Source organism: Pan paniscus, chromosome 12 (assembly GCF_029289425.2).
Source record: "Pan paniscus chromosome 12, NHGRI_mPanPan1-v2.0_pri, whole genome shotgun sequence".
Taxonomy (NCBI): domain Eukaryota; kingdom Metazoa; phylum Chordata; class Mammalia; order Primates; family Hominidae; genus Pan; species Pan paniscus.
The window spans coordinates 79,231,174-79,250,497 of record NC_073261.2 but is presented as its reverse complement, the minus strand read 5'-3'; the positions used below and the strand labels follow the sequence as shown (position 1 = coordinate 79,250,497).

The following is a 19,324-nucleotide window of genomic DNA, read 5'->3' as shown; positions in this document are numbered from 1 at the left end:
TGGTTCCTGCAGAAGTTGGTATTTTCTGCCCTGGTAAATTGTAATTCTCTGTATCCTCCTGGCCATCTCTCCAATTTTGGGGATAGTCTGCCCTGTGACCTCACTTCTCTTACAAGTCTAAAATAATTGTTGATTTTTCAGTTTGTTTAGCTTTTAACTTGTTGTTAGGATGGAACTTCAACTTCCAAGCTATTTACATGCAGAACTGGAAACTGGAAGTCAGCGTGACACCATTTTGAGAACCCAGACCCATACATAGGTGGGTCAGAAGGCAACAGATTTCTAATAGGATTTCTACACCTTTAGAATCCCTATTAGAATAATCATAAGGTGAATGCAGCCAGAAGGCTGGCAGGTACCATATTTCCAGGTACTTTTTTTTCTTCTTCTTTTTAAGACAGGGTCTCACTCTATCGGGGAGGCGGTGATGTGATCTCAGCTCACTGCACCCTCCACCTTCCAGATTCAAGCGACTGTCCTGCCTTAGCCTCCCGAGTAGCTGTGACTACAGGTGTGTACCACCACGGCCAGCTAATTTCTGTATTTTTAGTAGAGATGGGGTTTCACCACATTGGCCAGGCTGGTCTCGAACTCCTAACCTCAAGTGATCTGCCCCCCTCGGCCTCCCAAAGTGCTGGGATTAAAGGCATGAGCCACCGCTCCCAGCCATTTCCAGGTCTTGATAGAAATTTCTTTAAGTGTCTCTTCTCTCTCAGAAGTAAAGCCTCTTGTGTCATATGGAAACATTACTGACTCACTGCTCAGATTTCTTTAAGGTCTGAGAAATAAAGAACATGGGACTTTCTCAAAAAAAAAAAAAAAAAGAAGAAGAAGAAAGAAAGAAAACATGTCCAATGATACTAATGATATCCTTAATTTCACCAATATCTTGTAATTTTCACTGAGAACTACAAGTGAGTGTCATCCCTGAGATAAATTCTCTGTCTCCAGCTTTCAAACTTCACTTTTGTTTGCCACACATATTTTAAGTGACAATCACTGCATTACTTTGCAGGGGCTCTTTGAGAAGTCCTGCCTCAAAAAAAAAAAAAAAAAAAAATCTGCTAAATAAGCCGCTTGACTAACCACTTTGAGTGCTACTTTTTTTCATTTAAGTGAAGAATGAATTGTTTCATCTTTGCTACATTATGCTCTTTGTTATCCCCACATTTAACTCGGGTTCTCAGAGTGACTGGCACCCTTCCTATGGTTTATAGCTATGTAGTAGTGCAACTGTTCAAAATCAACACACACTTCAGGTCTAAAATGAGTGTTCAGATCACTGCTGTTGTTTGTTGTTTTCTAAGTAAAATTTATCATTTTACCACTTTAGTGAACACACTGAACACCTGGGGGAGGGCTGTACATTCGGCGGGAGGATTCTCTGGGGATGCTGTGTGGCTACTGAAGGATCTAGGATGCCCACTCATGTTCACCATTACTGCTGCAGTGTGGCTGGTCAGCCCTTCTGTGGGCACAAACTTTGGTTGATACCATGCTCAAGGAAAACCATCCTGTTGAAAATCCCTTCACTAGTCATTTTACCATGGAGCATTCTGCAAATTAATCTATATATCCTCATCACAGCTATAAACACAGCGAACAAAGATCAGTGAGTTAACTGCCAGATTTTTCAACCTCTCTCTCAACTAGTTCAAGGATGTATTTTGAACATATTCAAATGGATCCTTTGATTCATTCTCTAATTTAATGGGGCGCCTTTCTAGCCTGGCTACCTCTTTTTGACCAAAAAAAAGATACAGGGGCAGGGAGGGAATAGAATTGCCAAATTTGTTTCATTTTCCATGAGCTCCATCTTCCAAGGCAATGCTAAAGCTAACCTTTAAATTGAAATTTCAAATTTCAAATTTCTTTTGCTTAATTGTGATTTTCATTGAAATGTTCCCAACCTAGGAAGTAAATAAGAGAATTTTTTTAAAATGGAACATTTTAAGAAAGAAAACAAGAGAACAAAATTGTTAGTTGGAAAAAATTTCGAGTTACTTACAAATGGGCATGATTGAAAGAGTATCATTTACACACTGAAAACAATATCAACAGAAAGAAAAAAATTAATAGTCTCCTTGCTCCCTATCTAACCTCTACTTTCCAAATGGAAACCACTGTTGGTGATTATGAAAGTATTTCTCAAGGGAAAAAAGTATGCATTTAACATCACATATATGTACATTTGTTTTCATGTATACAAATGGGATTATACTCTAAATATTGACTTGTACCTTCATTTTTTTTCATGTAGTAACAACTTAGAGATGCTTCCATATCAACACATATAGATTTATCTCATCTTTTTTTTTTTTTTTTTTTTTTTTTGAGACAGAGTTTTGCTCTTGTTGCACAGGCTGGAGTGCAGTGGCGCGATCTTGGCTCACTGCAACCTCCACCTCCTGGGTTCAAACGATCTCCTGCCTTAGCCTCCCGAGTAGCTGGGATTACAGGCGCCTGCCACCACACATGGCTAATTTTTTTGTATTTTTAGCAGAGATGGGATTTCACTATTTTGGCCAGGCTGGTCTTAGGTGATCTGCCTGCCTCGGCCTCCCAAACTGCTGGGATTACAGGCGTAAGCCACCGCACCCGGCCAACCTCAACATTTGTAATGGTTGCACAGTATGTCATTTGTATGGGTGTATCATTTTTTAACTGGCATTGCTGAGTTTAAGGCTATGTGCATTTAGAATGTTGCTAGGTTGCCAAATTGCCCTCCAAAATATTTGCACCAGTTTGTATTCATATAAACAACGTATGAGAGTATCTGTTTGTGTATCCCCTTTGCCAATATTGGGTATCAATGTACAGTACTTATATAGTTGATTACCTGATAGGCGAAAATTGTGCCTCACTATTATTCCTCTGTAATTATTTATTAGTTGAAGCCAAGCATCACTTTCCTTTTTAGTAATTGGTGTGTCTCTTTGTGAATTGCCAGCTCATGCCCTTTGCTCATTTTTTTTTTTTTTTTTGAGACAGATTCTCGCTCTGTCGCCCAGGCTGGAGTGCAGTGGTGCGATCTTGGCTCACTGCAAGCTCCGCCTCCTGGGTTCACGCCATTCTCCTGTCTCAGCCTCCCGAATAGCTGGGACTATAGGCGTGCGCCACCACGCCTGGCTAATTTTTTTTTGTATTTTTAGTAGAGTCAGGGTTTCACCGTGTTAGCCAGGATGGTCTCGATCTCCTGACCTCATGATCCGCCTGCCTCGGCCTCCCAAAGTGCTGGGATTACAGGTGTGAGCCACCATGCCTGGCCACCCTTTGCTCATTTTTAACCAGAATATTTATTACAATTGGATTGTAAAAGACCATGACTCATTTTCACCATTTGATACAGGTGATAAAGCCAGTTAGTGATCAGCACTTTCTGGAAACTCCCTTGCATCTTCACAGTGGTAATACTCTACGTTTTTTTGCATTGACTGACCTTGTTCAGTAATGATTCACTGGCTACAGGCTGAGACAGCATCACCATCTTCTCCCTGTCCCACTAATTGTAGATAGATTCTGGAACCATGTTCTGACTGGCACAGTTTAAACTGACTTCAGGTTGTCCTGAAGTTACCCTAGCATGTTGATTTCAAGCTTATACTTTAAAATCCTCCATTTAAGTCACTAGATCCATGTTTCTAGTTGAAAATATAAATGATGCATTTCAAATGGTAATGGACTTCTACTCTGCAAGGTAGACTTGCAGAATAGGACAACCTTTCTCTAGGACTTTGGGCAATGCATCTGGAAAGACACAGACTTCAACATATCCTTTTCTTAACAATTCCACTCTATGACTAACCACAGGGGATGGCTGAATATATTAGGATATGTCCATATACAAGAAAACTATGCAGCTATTAAAAATGTTGTATAGACTGGACATGGTGGCTCACACTTGTCATCCCAGCACTTGGGGAGGCTGAGGCAGGAGGACTGCTTGAGTCCAGGAGTTTAAAACCAGCCTGGGTAACATAGTAAGACCCTGACTCTAGAAAATAAATAAATGAACAAATGTATAAATACATAAAAATAAATGATGTGTAAAGAATACATGAAAAAGATTAATAATATATTTCTAAAAAGAAGAAATTCTGGTTTCTGCAAATTACATGCTAGGTTATTTATTCAGGCGATTAACCTTCCCACTGCTGACAACTAGAAATGAAAGATAAAATATTTAAAAAAAAACAAACAAAAGAGGTTTTTTGTTTTTTGTTTTTTGAGATGAAGTCTTGCTCTGTCGCCCAGGCTGGAGTGCAGTGGCGCGACCTCGGCTCACTGCAACCTGCGCCTCCCAGGTTCAAACGATTCTCCTGCCTCAGCCTCCCAAGTAGCTGGGACTACAGGTGCATGCCACCATGCCTGGCTAATTTTTTGTATTTTTAGTAGAGATGGGGTTTCACTGTGTTAGCCAGGAAGGTCTTGATCTCTTGAACTCGTGATCCGCCCACCTTGGCCTCCCAAAGTGCTGGGATTACAGGCGTGAGCCACCGTGCCCAGCCACAGAAGAGTTTTTAAAAAGATATGGAATTGCCAACAGTATAGGAAATTACATGATCCTAAACTAAAAGACAGCAAGAAGCCAAGGAGGTAAGTGGCTTAATTTTGTCTAGAGAATGTTTGCTGGTCCAGACTAAATTCAACAGAACACAGCTGAGTTTAAAGGAACTTCAGAGCCCTGGAAGAATCCAGGGGTCAAAGTCTGGGCCTATTCATGATAAAGGGAGGAAGGAGTCTAATGGAAGATACCCACTGGAATTTGAGACCCTAGAAAGGTACTTCCTGAAAGTAAACTCTCCCACCTCACTCCACTGCCAAGGGGACTGCAGAGAGTTGCCTAAGCAAGAATTGGGAGGGAGAAGAAACCCGTCCCTGAGAGATTATAACCATGGGCTGTCCCTTTCATGAATTCCAGCCCAAATTCACAATGCTAGGGTGATCCAAGAAGACATAAACACTGCATTTTGAGTTGTACCAGACTGGTGGCTCCCCTACATATTAACAGAAGCCAAAGCAAACCTTAGGCCTTGGGGAATTCACAAAAATACATTTTCAAGAGTTACGAGCAATACACAGTTAAAGACAATCACATACACATAAGAAAACAAAATGAGTAAGGCCCAGTCAGATTTCAGGTATCTGAGTAATCATTAATTCATTCACAGGTTCAACCAATATTAATCATCAGACACTGTTCTAGACAGAGATATAATAATGAGCAAAACAGATAAATATTCATGTCCTCATGAAGCTCCATTCAAGGGAGAAGGCACATTAACAAATAATCAATGTAAAGTGCAAGTAAATTATATAGTACACTTGATAGCTATAGATGCCAAGAAAAAAATATAAGAGCCAGGTAGGGAAGATCTGAAGCGTTGAATAGTAAATTTAAATGGGGCTCATTGAGAACATGACACTTGAACAAAGACATGAAGAAGGATAGAGAGTAGGCCATCCAGGTATCTTGGATAAGAGTATCCCAGAAAAAGGGTACAGTGAAAATACCTTAAGGTAGGAGTGTGAGTGCTAAGTTCAAGATACAGCCAAAAGGACAAGTGGGTCAGGAAGAGAGTGACAGGGAGTAGTAAGACAAAGTCAAGAATGAAGCCAGTTCACAATATCCCTGCTGGCCTTGAGAAAAGCCACTCAGAGATCACACTCACTATCATACTGCTTTAACCTAGTGGTTCTGAACCAGGAGCACGGCAATGTCTGGAGACATTTTTGGTTGTTACAACTGGAAAAGTAGATTGCTAATGATACTTAATGAGTAGAGGCCAGGTGCTACAATGCACAGAACAGCCCCCCGCCCCACCCAACCACAACAAAGATTTATCCTGCACAAAACGTCAGCAGTGCCAAGCTTGACAAACCCAGGATTAGACATACAGATGTATAAATCAAAAAGGGAATTGGCCACAGTGGCTCACTCCTGTAATCTCAGCACTTTGGGAGGCCAAGGCAGGAGGACCACTTGAGCCCAGGAGTTTGAGACCAGCCTGGGCAACATAGTGGGACCCCATCTCTACTGAAAAAAAAAAAAGGAATTGGATATACAAGTTTGGAATTCAAGAAAAAAATCTAGGTGGCAGATATAAATTTGGTAATCACCAACAAATACATGGTGTTCATAGCCTTGAGTGAGACTGGATGAGATCACCATTCAGAGAATGAGCAGAGATGGAGCAGAGGTCTGAGTGCCTGGGGCACTCCAAGATGGAGATGAGGGAAGAGCAGAGATGGCAAAAAATGGCTGAGAAGAAAAACCAAAAATGAGGATGGGGGAGGAAGTGTAGGAGGTTTGAAAAGAGGGGAGAGTGGCTGGGTACGTGACTCATGCCTGTAATCTCAGCACTTTGGGGGGATGAGGCGGGAGGATCGCTGGAGCTCAGGAGTTTGAGACCAGCCTGGGCAACATAATGAGACCGCCTCTTCTAAAAATTTAAAAAATTAGCCAGGCATGGTGGCTGGTGCGTGCTTATAGTCCCAGCTATTCAGGAAGCTAAGGGGGAGGATTGCTTGAGCCTGGGGAATCGAGGCTGCAGTGAGCTATGATTGTGCCACTGTACTGTAGCCTCGGTGACAGTGTCTTAAATAAATAAATAAATAAATAGGATATACAAGATAAAACCACCCAGGAGAATGGCAAAGTAAACAGACTAGAGAAGTCCATTCAGTGCCCATTAGAGGTGAAGAATTTAGCATGAGACCAGTCATGCAGCTACATGGATGCAGGTATTAATACAAAGAGAGACGTACCCAGGGTTGCGGCTTTGCCAAACAAGTAAAAGATGAGCAGTTAGGGGCAAGGGAATTGACAGTGTATGTAGGGAATAACTATAATGATTAACTATGGGATTGGAGCTTTGCAAGGAAGAAGGGAGTTGAGAGGTAGTGAAAAGGTGGGACAAGCAATAGATTAGGATTGTAGCCTGCGGGGAATGGAAAAATTGTTAGGGTTGGGATATTAGAGAGTGGGATTCATGTAGAGATTGTAGAGAGTTGAAATTCTTGGTCTTGAAAAACATCTAAGGAGTGAGTGGCTGAGGTAGCAGAAAGTTCAAGAAACTGAGAAGCCAGGTTGTTGAAAGATCATCTATGTGTGTGTTGAAAGTATGATATGAGTAGTGAAAAGAGTGACAGTGAGGGAAGGGGGCTAATATCAAGGAATAAGGGGAGTAACCCAGGGGTCAGTGGAGGACTACAACACTAGGGGAAATAGCAGGTCATAAAATTGTACATATGGAGAAGGTGGTCCCGTTTGTGTACATATATTCTACAATGTGAATATACTATTTATCTGTTAAGAAAAAGGTTATTAGAAAAATTACAGAGCTACCTCAAATCTTCTTTGAAAAGGGCCAAATATAGATAAGTATATGCATGCACACACACACACATTCAAATATCTATATATATATTCCTTTTTTTTTTTTTGAGACAGGGTCTTGCTCTGTCGCCCAGGCTGGAGGGCAGTGGCACAATCTCAACTCACTGTACGCTCTACCTCCCGGGTTCAAGCAATTCTCGTGCCTCAGCCTCCCAAGTAGCTGGGATTACAGGCCTGTGCCACAATGCCCAGTTAACTTTTGTATTTTTCTTATAGTAGAGATGGGGTTTCACCATGCTGTCTCGAACTCCTGGCCTCAAGTGATCCACCTGCCTCGGCCTCCCAAAGTGCTGGGATTACAGGTGTGAGTCACTGCACATAGCCCCTATACGTATATGCCTAATAAGACTGTTCAGTAGGGGTGAAAGGGTTGAAAAACTAACTATTGGGTACTAATAGTTAGCCACTCAGCACTTGGGTGATGGGATCAATCGTACCCCAAACCTCAGCATCATGGAATATACACGGGTAACAAACCTGCACATGTAGACCCTGAATCTAAAATAAAAGTTGAAAAAAAAATAGAAAAGTCTCTCCAATACAGATTCTCGAGTTGAGTTACATGCCTCAGAATAAAGATACTAAAAATAGTGAAAACTTTATTTATTTATATTATTATACTTTAAGTTCTAGGGTACATGTGCACAATGCGCAGGTTTGTTACATATGTATACATGTGCCATGTTGGTGTGCTGCACCCGTGAACTCGTCATTTACATTAGGTATATCTCCTAATGCTATCCCTCCCCACTCCCCCAACTCCACGACAGGTCCCTGTGTGTGATGTTCCCCTTCCTGTGTCCAAGTGTTCTCATTGTTCAGTTCCCACCTATGAGTGAGAACATGTGGTGTTTGGTTTTTTGTCCTTGCGATAGTTTACTGAGAATGATGGTTTCCAGCTTCACCCATGTCCCTACAAAGGACATGAACTCATTCTTTTTTATGGCTGCATAGTATTCCTGAAAACTTTATTACAAATAAAAAGCAGCCACTGAAAGATATAAAATGAATATTCTGTGAAAAATTATAAAATTTGAGAATGCTATTCTAGCTTAATGTATAACAATAATACATACTATATCTACCCCAAATTCAAAGTATTCTAAGTTCTGCTATTAAAACAGAATTTTGAATGTTACTGGTGAGTAAACAATGTTTATGTTTCCCCTTGTGAACATATATATCTTTGAAATAGAAAATTAGAAAAACACTGAATTTTTCCAGTTTCTAGAGTTTAATCCTTTGTGGGAGGTGGAGAGGAAAGAAGAAAGAAACAGAAAAACTATGTTTTCAGAAGGTTTTATCCATCCTTCTGAGTAAGCCTAATTCTTTTGGTCTTTTAAAACTTTCAGTATTGTGTAACTCCATCCTTGTACGTTTTCTCCTTTCAACACTGGGCCTTTGGCTGATTTTCAGGGACTTGTAAAAGCGAGAAGAGAGGAAGCAGAAAAGAAAATGGCAGAAGAGAGTAAGAAAGACTTTGCATTCGAGATAGCCAGAACAATTTCACACATAGCCTGGTTATCTGGTAGCAAGCCATAAAGGTGCTAGTATAATTTAGAGTTTATATGCATCCACTGAAGCAAACAGGATAAGATATACCCAATGAACACTTATCATTCTGTTCTGTTTCAAAGCTACAGTTTGTAAAGTAGTAGAAAGTTTGGATTTGACATGTGTTCATCCTGCTGAAAATTTTGTGTCCACTTTAGTAATTACAACCCCTTGTACTTAATTCAACCTTCAGCTGCAATACATTTCTCTCAGGTTATCACAATAATATTCTGATGAAGTTATGAAGATTGATACTATTATTAGCTTATTTATAAATGGGAAATATTAATGCAGACAGAACTGAGACAAGTACCCAAAGTCCCAAGTAACAAAGTCCAAGTCACAACTCTTATCCCTTGAACAGACCATGTTCCTGCCACTTCCATGCCTTCAACAATGCTGTACTCCTCCCTCGGAATACCTCCTTTGGATTCCATCTACCCAAACCCTGCCCCTCATTGAAGGCGAGGGGCACATGGTAGACTGGAAAGAGGACTAAATTTTGGTGCAGAAGCCCTCAGTAAAAAGTGCTGCTTCACCTACTTAAGTATTAGCAATGTGCCTTTGGACAAGTTATTTAGTCTCTACTCACCTTAGTTTTCTTGCATGTAAAATGGAGTTAATATCTGTTCTATTTCAGAATGCTTAAGAAGGAAGCAACTAAGAGAATATACATGGAAGCCCATAGTAAACCATTAAGAGCCACATAAAAGACATGTATTAGTGAAGGTCCAGTTAAGTTCTACGTAAGCCACGGAGCTTTCCAGCCTTTTAATCCAGCCTCCTTTGGCACTTGAACTCTCCTTTGGCATTTCCAGCTCCACTATTTATCTGAGCACTTGATAAACTTTGTCTTGTATTGTTGCTTAAATACCTCTGGGTCAGGAACATCTTCCTTCCGCAGAGCCTAGTGCAGGGCTGTGAGCTCAGTAGTGCTCCTTATTATCAATGCTGCAAATGAACTGGTGGAGCTGAGAGTAGAAGCTGACCCTCCTGGGACCACATGCTCACTTCTTTTCTTTTTATTTTAATTAAAAAATATATTTTTAGAGACAGCATGTCACTCTGTCACCCAGGCTGGGGTACAGTCATATAATCATAGCTCACTGCAGCCTCAAACTCCCAGGCTCAAGGGATCCTCCTGCCCTGGCTTCCCAAGTAGCTATTTTTTTTTTTTTTTAAAAGAGTTGAGGGCTTGTTATATTGCCCAGGCTGATCTACAACACCTGGCCTCAAGTGATCCTCCCACCTCAGCTTCCAGAGTAGTTGGGACCACAGGCATGCACTACTACACCCGGCTATTTTTCTTTATTTTTTGTAGAGATGGGTCATTTCTACAAGAAAGTTTTTTAAAGCTTCCCTGTGGTATGTAGTTATATTTATGCTCTAATAAGGATACTCCCCGAGAGGCAGGGTTTTCTCTTTAAAAGAAGAGGGTTCACCACATATACTCTTGCATACATATATGCAAGAGATAAGAGCATAGCCCAATGACAGATAAGATCCCAGGTGCTCTCCAGGCTAGGGGAATCCCACCAAGAGTTGCCCAAGAGGAAAACATTTCTCCCCATGTACTCCCCTTAGGTTAAGAAGATGTTATAGGGAAAAATCTTACTGGAAACATTTGCAAATCAGGCAGTCCTTGTTTGATTTCTACGGGAAATAAGACATCTTAAAGGTTTTCCATTTCTCCTGGGGGAAGATATACTCTACGTATAAAAATACTTTCCTCAGGGGCTCTTAGTAGCTTTCCCACACAAAGCAATCTGCCAGTAGCGCTTTACCTGATCTTTGTCAACTAGTGTGCTGGGGCTTGGCCATGGTTTGTCTTTGAATGAGTAAGTAGCCACTTGCTTCTTTAACAGGTCCAGGAAGTCAGGAGGCATATACTGCGGAAGATCATTTAGGACTGGATTGTTTCTTTGCACAAGAGGTGGCTTTTTCCTTCCTTCGTTTTTAAAATTGTAGGTTGCTATCACTGGATTTAATAGGGATTCTTCAATAAAAGTTTTCAAGTGGTAAGTGCCAGGTATAGGAGTATCCTGTGGAAAATTGACATCAGTTTTAAGATTGTGTAAACATGTAACTTCTCCTAAAACACCATTCTTGGATGGGAAGCTCCCAAGTAACATCTCTCTTTGTTTTCAAGTTTAATGAAATTATATCAAATACAGTAAACACTCTTGACAGAAGAGTATTTCAAAATCATGATTATTTCCTTTCTGAAATAATTGCTGAATTATAGCAAATGGGTTAGAGTTGAAATTTAACTTTTTTTTTTTTTTTGAGACGGAGTCCCACTCTGTCACCCAGGCTGGAGTGCAGTGGCACGATCTAGGCTCACTGCAAGCTCCGCCTCCCAGGTTCATGCCATTCTCCTGCCTCAGCCTCCCAAGTAGCTGGGACTACAGGCATCAGCCACTACGCCCGGCTAGTTTTTTGTTTTGTTTTGTTTTGTTTTGTTTTGTATTTTTAGTAGAGACAGGGTTTCACTGTGTTAGCCAGGATGGTCTAGATCTCCTGACCTTGTGATCCGCCCGCCTTGGCCTCCCAAAGTGCTGGGATTACAGGCGTGAGCCACCACGCCCGGCCGAAATTTAAGTTTTTAAAAGGCAACTTCGGTGATTCAACTTTGGGATTCAAGCTTGACTATGAATTTCAGACCTCTAGTGAGACCACTCAGGATAGTCTCTTGGCTAACTAGAAGCTATCCTACATCTGCTTAGCCAATACTATGTTTCTCTCTAGCCCTCAAGTGGGAAGCTAAAGGATAATGACATGAGACCAGGATAAACTGGCAGAGCATATGGCCTAGTTGGTCCAATAAGAGGTTTGGTACTTTCAAATTACAACCAGTGTGGCTGAATGGCCAGAATTGAACGTTTAGTCACTGCTGCTTTTGCGGCCATCTTTCCACTGAGCACTCAGCTCAGTTCTGCCTTTAAAATTACTGCAATTCCAAGAAGGCTTTGACCCATGAAGTCCCTCTATTATTGAAGGGCATTGACAGAAAATATGTCTGTAATATAGAAACTCTCTGGTGAGGGGGATCTTCTGGTCATTTTTCTTCCATATATTACCATTTTGCTCTCATATATTGACCATATTAAGAACCATTTGCAGAAGGTCTTTACCATATAAGATAAAAACTGAAACCAAAACACCTTTCCAGAATGTATGCTTTTTTTGTTTTGCAATCTCACCCAGATCACAAGAGCATAGGTTAGCCTTATCTAGATATTCTGTAAAGCACCTAGATTTCTAGAATTGTTTAACTTTCCCAAGCTTCTATTGCATTCAAAATTAAAAGTTAGTTTCTTATTCATATGCTGACACTAAAATGTTAAGTATGACATGAGGTCCATGCAGATCTGAACAATCACTGTTTTCTTACAATTTAGTGTTAGTCTTAAAAGCTATAATCGATTAAAATATTAATGGAATAGGAATAATGTGAATAGGAAAGACTGAACAATGTACATACTGTTAATGCTATTCTCCACCATCCTTCTCTTTCAAAAGAGGAAGTCTTTCGGGCTGGTTTCTGTTAACAAACACAAAGTATGCTTATTCATTTGAGAGGTGATCCCTTGAAATTAAATATAATTTATAAAACATTTGCTTGAAGAAATTCACACCCATACCCAACTGATATGTCTTCATTAAAATAAAAGCTACATAATAATAAATTTGCCCATATTTCCTTAAATTGTTATTTTATGGTCTTAAGTCCTTTCAAATAACTAAATTCCCTTTGATAAAATTAGAGTAATAAACACCCCCATCTCACAGAGATGTTGTAAGTATATTAAATGTGACAAAATGTGGTGTCCTTAGGAAGAAAAGAGTTAGGCTTGAAGCCAGACAGACTTAGGCTGGAACTCAGCTCTGCCACTTACCAGCTAGGTGCACTGGGTGAGTTACCCAACCCTCATGCTTCCTCACAGTAGTATAAAAATAAGGCACTACCAGAGTTGGCATGAGAATAAAGCATTGTATGCCAGATGTGGTGGCTCGCGCCTGTAATCCCAGCACTTTGGGAGGCCAAGTTGGGTGGATCACTTGAGGCCAGGAGTTTAAGACCAGCCTGGCCAACATGTTGAAACCCTATCTGTACTAAAAATACAAAAACATTAGCTGGGCATGGTGGCACATGCCTGTAATCCCTCCTCAGAAGGCTGTAATCCCTACTCATGAGGCTGAGGCACGAGAATCACTTGAACTCGGTAGGCAGAGGTTGCAGTGGGCCGAGATCACATCACTGCAACTCCAGCCTGGGCAACAAAGCAAGAAGCCACCTCAGGGGAAAAAAAAAGAGTAAGGCATTGTACTTATAAAGACTTGCATATACAATCAGTGCTTAATAAATGGTAGCTTTAATTTTTAACATCCCATTTGCCAAGTTAAGAAGCTGATTATTTTGGTATTCCTCAGTTTCCAAGGAAGCTTTTGTCTTCATATTTAGTATTCTATACCCATTCATCCATTATTATTTCATTTTTATTTCAGCCCATTGTCCACAGAACACAACCGTTTAGTATATTGCTGTTTGTCCTAGGTAAAATCATTAAAATGTTGAGTTCTCCTTTCATTTATAATGCCTTTATTACTATAAAATATAGGTCATCAAGCAAGACTGCATTAAAAGTAATAATCAGTAAAACTGATATAATTCATTCTTCCTGTCTAGTAACTTAAATCTACTGTACTTATGAGTACCACTGGGCTTTATTTTATTATGAAATATGTTAATTTCTTTAAAAAACATTGTCTCATGACACTGCTAAAGCTGAGCTTCTTCCTTGATACTTCTTCGCGAGATTTATGTTGAATCTTCTCTGTTGCACTTTTATAGTCACAGAAATACAACTTTCTCAGGCAGGTCAAGACAGGCCTCCCACTCCTACCCCAGAATAAGGAAAATGAGATGGGAAGGAGAGAGAAGTAAACGCGATCAATCTAATGGAAGACAATTGGCAGCTGCTGTTTTGTTTTGCCCAAGACAGGTGATCCAAATTCCATCTATCTACCACTTTAAATTCACTCTAAGGGGAAAGATAAAAGATTAGGTTAAACAACCCTCACCCACATTTATTTAAAAACGTAACAAAGACCAGCCATGGCGGTGCACGCCTGTAACCCCAGCTAGGCGGGAGGCTGAGGCAGGAGAATCCCTTGAACCCGGGAGGCGGAGGTTGCAGTGAGCCGAGATCACACCGCTGCACTCCTGCCTGGGTGACAGAGCGAGACTCTAAAAGAAAAACGTAGCAAAGGTAGCTTCAAATATTTTTATAAATATTAAAGTAGGAGGCGGAGCAAAACGTGTCTAGTAAAACTACAGAAGGAAAAACCCAGTCTTCCGGCAGATGGAGCGGAAAGGGAAAGAAATCCAATCACCATATTAAAGCAGTTGTCCAGTTTAATTAGTAGTGGGAAGAAGGGAAAAATACAGAAAACAAAGGGCGAAGGAGAAGGAAAAGGGAAGAAGCAAGGGGAAAAGAAATAAAACAAAGGAAATGTCCAATAAAGACCAGGAAGGAAGGTCCGCAGGTGGAGACGTACGTGAGGGCAGGGAGAGAAGGGTAGGAAGAGGGAACCAGAGGGGCACGAAGGCCTGGGATTAGAGAGCGGTGGGAAAAGGGTAGTGGGCCTGGTGAGGGGAGCAGGAGCCAGGCCGGCAAGGGGCAGGCCGTCTTACCGAGGCTGTGATGAATGATTCTCCACCCACCAGGTCTTCCCTTATTGAGGTGGAAGCGGTGGCGACGGCTGGCTGGTCCATGGTGGCCTCCTCTCTCTCTAGGCTGAACCTGAGGTCCGGTTGCTAGGAGGCGGGTGTGGCCCGTGGGCTCCCGAGCGCGCGCGCCTGGGACCGCTCCAGGGGACCCGCCAGGTTTGTCTTTAGTGCTGCAGGGAAGGGAAGCGGGCACGCACTTTGAGGTCCCGCGCGAAGACCTGCGCAGAGGAAAACCCTCGAAAAGAGACGGTTATGAAAGCATGTGAGAAGAAAATCTAGAGGGCTCTGGAGTTGCTAGAGAGCCCTCGGGTAAGGATCTGCGAAAAGGGAGGCTTGTTAAGGGCTTGAGCGTACCCACAATCTCCATTAGTTCCCTTCTAATCCACCACCAATCGCACACCCCAGACAGGGAGGCAGTGTGCTTGGTAGGCATACTTAGAGAAATCTGCCTTAGCACCCACTTTCTAAGATTGTTTCTAAGCTCCTCCAAATAGAAACTCTGGGGCTGACTTCTCTTGCTTCTGACTTGCAGAGTGGAGTGAGCACCAGACACAGCCGGTTTCACTAGCTGTGAAACCACAGACCACCCCATTCTTCTCAGTATAGACCCTTTTTATTGTCAGCCTCTCTAGGCTGTAGCTTCTTCTTAACCTAGGAACATTCTCACCTTTAAAAACAAACCCTCCACAACCTTAATTTCATTTTATACAGTACCTACTGTATTCCAGGGACTTCACACACGTTAGTCTCATTTAATCTTCACACCAACCCTACAAAGTAGGTATTAGTTTTATTTTCTGGATGAGGAAACAAAGGTTTCCTTGGACGTTTAGCACAGTTCACTCAGCATCACACACAAATGGCAGAACCAGAATTAAAATCCAGACCTGACTCTAGAGCTTCACTGCCCTATACCATGAAGTTTCTGCTTCCCTTTACAAACTTTCAAGAGTAATATGGACTCTTTTCTCACTTCCCATACTTTCCTTAAAACATCTTAATCTCGCCTGCACACAGCTTTTAATTAAAATTGCACTTAAACTCACCAGGGATCCAAGTGCCAAATCCAGTGGGGATTTTCAGCTCTTATGAAACTTGGCCTTCAATTTTCATTGCTGCATTGATTATTCCCTCATTCTTGAATCACTCTCCTCCCTTGACTACCAGGACTTGGACGCTGGTTGCATATAATGACTTATTCTGTGCTTATTTCCTTGTCTATAGAGAAGGGGATAATAAAATTGGTACCTATCCACATAGGTTATAAAAAAGATTAACTTGAAATGTTCACAACCATGTCTGCCACAGTGCAGTCAGTAAATGTGAGCTGTCATTACCTTTAGGACAAAAGCAACATTTACAATCCAGTCTCTCACTTCTCTCTTTTCTTTTTTTTTGAAACGAAGTCTCACTCTGTTGCCCAGGCTGGAGTGCAGTGGCGCGATCTCATTACAACCTCGGCCGCCCGCCACCATGCCCAGCTAATTTTTGTGTTTTTAGTAGAGACGGGGTTTCATCATATTTGTCAGGCTGGTCTCGAACTCCTGACCTCATGATCCACCCACCTCGGTCCCCCAAAGTGTTGGGATTACAGGTTGAGCCACCACACCCGGCCACTTCTCTTATTAGGATGGCATGCTCTGCTGTATCATGCTTGCAAAAACCCCAAACATGCCATCTTCACATTTGTTTGTCTCCACATATGCTAGCTCTTCTGCATGAAATGCTATTCTTTTCTTTGACCACCTGGAAAATCTCAAGGGTCAGCTCCTCTAAGCCTAATCCACTAAGTCCCAAAGGTCCCTGTGCCTATCATTGTTGAAGATTCATTTTATGACAAATCGTTTCTCCTCTAATTTTAAACACCCAAAACACGGGGTTTTTAATTGACCCCTTTGAACACAAGGACTAAAATATTTGTTGAATAAACCACTGACTAGTTTTCCCCTCTAAGTAAATCCAAGACTAGATTACAGCAGTGCTTTTCAAAAATTGATATGCATACAAAATATCTGATGATCTTGTTAAAAAACAGATTGATTCCAATTCTGAGGCAGGACCTAAGATTCTGCATTTCCAACAAGCTCCTGGGTGATTCTGTAGGTGACTTTTTGAGGAGCAAGAGACTAAAGGACTTCATCTAGTTTCTTAAAATACTGGGATTCTAAATTCATTTAACATAGCCTTAAAAAAAAAACAGGCACTAGGTTTAAAATGAACAACTGAAATTAGAAAGTGAAGAGGCAATACCAAAGTTCTCACAAATGTTAAGAGATTAATCAAGTCCATTCCCTGTGCCTCATTTCATTTTCTTATTTTGGCTGAGACTGTAAAACTGGCTCAGCAGACTAGGGACTGGTACCCTCGAGACTAAAAGAATATGAAAGGTACAGAGAAGTCCAGAAACCCATACAAGGTGTGACATTAGAGATGGGAACATCTAGATGAGAAAATAGTTTAAGTATCTCAAAAATAGAAACAGCATGGGTCAATGATTTCAAGGACTATCTACAAAGCAGATTAAGCATGTAGGATAAACAAAATGTTCCTTTAAGAAAACATTATCTTATATAGTATCACTAAGATTTATTTCCAGATTATTTTAAGTTTCAAAAAGGGGGAGAGGCATTTCTCTTGAGAATACATATCTATAATAGAGCTCAACAGTGCCTCTGTTACATATCAGATCTTTAAAATTGTTGCTGTCTTCTAAAAATTTTAGGAAAATATGTTACACCAAGGGTGATATTTAACTGCAATAGTGGTTTATTGGGAGAATCATCTGAGAGCAAACATGCCAGACAGTATTATGGTTGGTACAATTACCAAAATCCTATTAATATAACACTAATAGTATGGTTAAGACTTGAAGGTGGGGCTGGGCGAGGTGGCTCACACCTGTAATCTCAGTACTTTGGGAGGCCGAGGTGGGCGGATTACAAGGTCAGGAGTTTGAGACCAGCCTGGCCAACATAGTAAAACCCTGTCTCTTCTGAAAATACAAAAAATTAACTGGGCGTGGTGGCGGGCGCCTGTAATCCCAGCTACTCGGGAGGCTGACGCAGAATTGCTTGAACCCGGGAGGCGGAAGCTGCAGTGAGCCGAGATTGTGCCACTGCACTCCAGCCCAGACAACAGTGCTAGAGTCCATCTAAAAAAAACAAAAACAAAAACAAAAACACAACTTGAAGGTGATATCACAGTCCTGGGTTCCAATAGGATTATGTTGTAGGAAGCATTGGAACAGATTTGAACCCAGCTCATTATGACCACAGTTAAATTATACAATCATTCTATACTTGTTTCCTGTAAAACCAAAATGCCAAGACTTCGTGACTTTTGTAAAGATTTCAACAATAGAAATGACCAATTATGACATAGAAGAGCCCAAAAAATGTTTCTCCTACCTTTGTTGTCCTTGTTAATTATACCTTGACATCAATTTATATAAACCTCATTGATGACACTGGAAAAACACCAATTGACTGCCCAAGTCCCTCATTTTTCAGGGTCATAACTGGTTTAATAGCACAATTAATGGAACACTTAATGCAAATGCCAAGGACAATGTTAAGGGCCTTACTTTCATTATTTCACTTAACTTTTAAAAAAGCCCCACTCATAATCCCAACACTTTGGGAGGATGAGGTGGGGGGATCACTTGAGCCCAGGAGTTCAAGACCAACCTGGGCAACACGAGTCCCTGTCTCTACAAAAAACAAACCTTGTTTGGATTTCCTTTCGACAAAACTTACATCATCGAATTAAGGGGAGTAGAGTGCACATCTAAAATCTTCCTATTTAACTGATTACCCGAGTATGTGATACCATTAGAACTATCAATGCCTGTAACTTCCCTTGCTCTAAAACATACTAATAGTAGTATTAAGATAGTCAATGGGGCAGTAACCTGCCAAATAATGAATTACCCCTGGGAAGTTAAAGACCTTGTAGCTACAATAACCAGGTAACAATTACACTCAATGTTTTAATCTTGGCTCTGATTTGCTATGGAATCTTTCATGAAGCATTTAAAAGGTAGTTTAAAAAAATAAAAACCCTGATAACCACCTTTGGTGTAGCTCAAATTATAGAGAAAGCAATGATAGAAGCCAGCAAAAACTAAAACAAGGTGTAGTCATTGCCAATTTACTCCTAAACACATCTTTTTTTGTAAAATGTTGCAGATGGGCAAGCTGAAAATTCTCATCTTATAGAATTAAAAAGCACAATGAATAAAATATTAGTTAATAGAAGTAAAACTATAAGGATGCTCACCCCAACTAGATTTGGTGTTTTTTTTTTTGAACATGCAAACATTTAAAACATCATTGCACAGCTTAAGTCAACATGGACAAACGCCAAAGTTGAAAACTATAAAGGTAGGAAACAGTAAATACCTACTTTATGCCAATTCCCATGCTAGGTACACTTAAGTTTTTGAGTCTTTCATTTGGGCCTTTTGAAGTTGTCAAATACAATCTGGATAAAGAAACAAAACAAAAAACTTGCCCCTCTTTTCCCATGACTGCCACCATCTTGTTCTGTGGGCACAGAGGGAACTCACAGGTGTCCTGGGTCTAACACAGTAGCACAGTACGACAGGCATGGTGGTGGAAGAATGTTGTGGGCACGCA

General features: G+C 40.9%; 1 protein-coding gene across 2 annotated transcripts in view; it reads right to left on the bottom strand.

Annotated features, from left to right (window-relative positions):
- The window catches only part of STPG4 (sperm-tail PG-rich repeat containing 4), a 72,507-nt gene extending 53,640 nt beyond the window's left edge, over positions 1-18,867 (bottom strand). Inside the window, exons 1-5 of one of the 2 annotated variants that reach the window (XM_055108006.2) lie at positions 16,025-18,867; positions 15,734-15,905; positions 14,652-14,922; positions 12,438-12,497; positions 10,738-10,995 (exon numbers count right to left, since the gene is read on the bottom strand). In XM_055108006.2, the coding sequence (XP_054963981.1) occupies positions 10,738-10,995; positions 12,438-12,497; positions 14,652-14,732 (399 nt within the window). In that variant the 5' untranslated portion in view covers positions 14,733-14,922; positions 15,734-15,905; positions 16,025-18,867. Of the gene's footprint in view, positions 1-10,737; positions 10,996-12,437; positions 12,498-14,651; positions 14,923-15,733; positions 16,005-16,024 lie in introns of those variants that run through there. The other variant, XM_055108005.2, reaches the window with a different exon arrangement.
- Between the last annotated feature and the right edge of the window lie 457 nt (positions 18,868-19,324).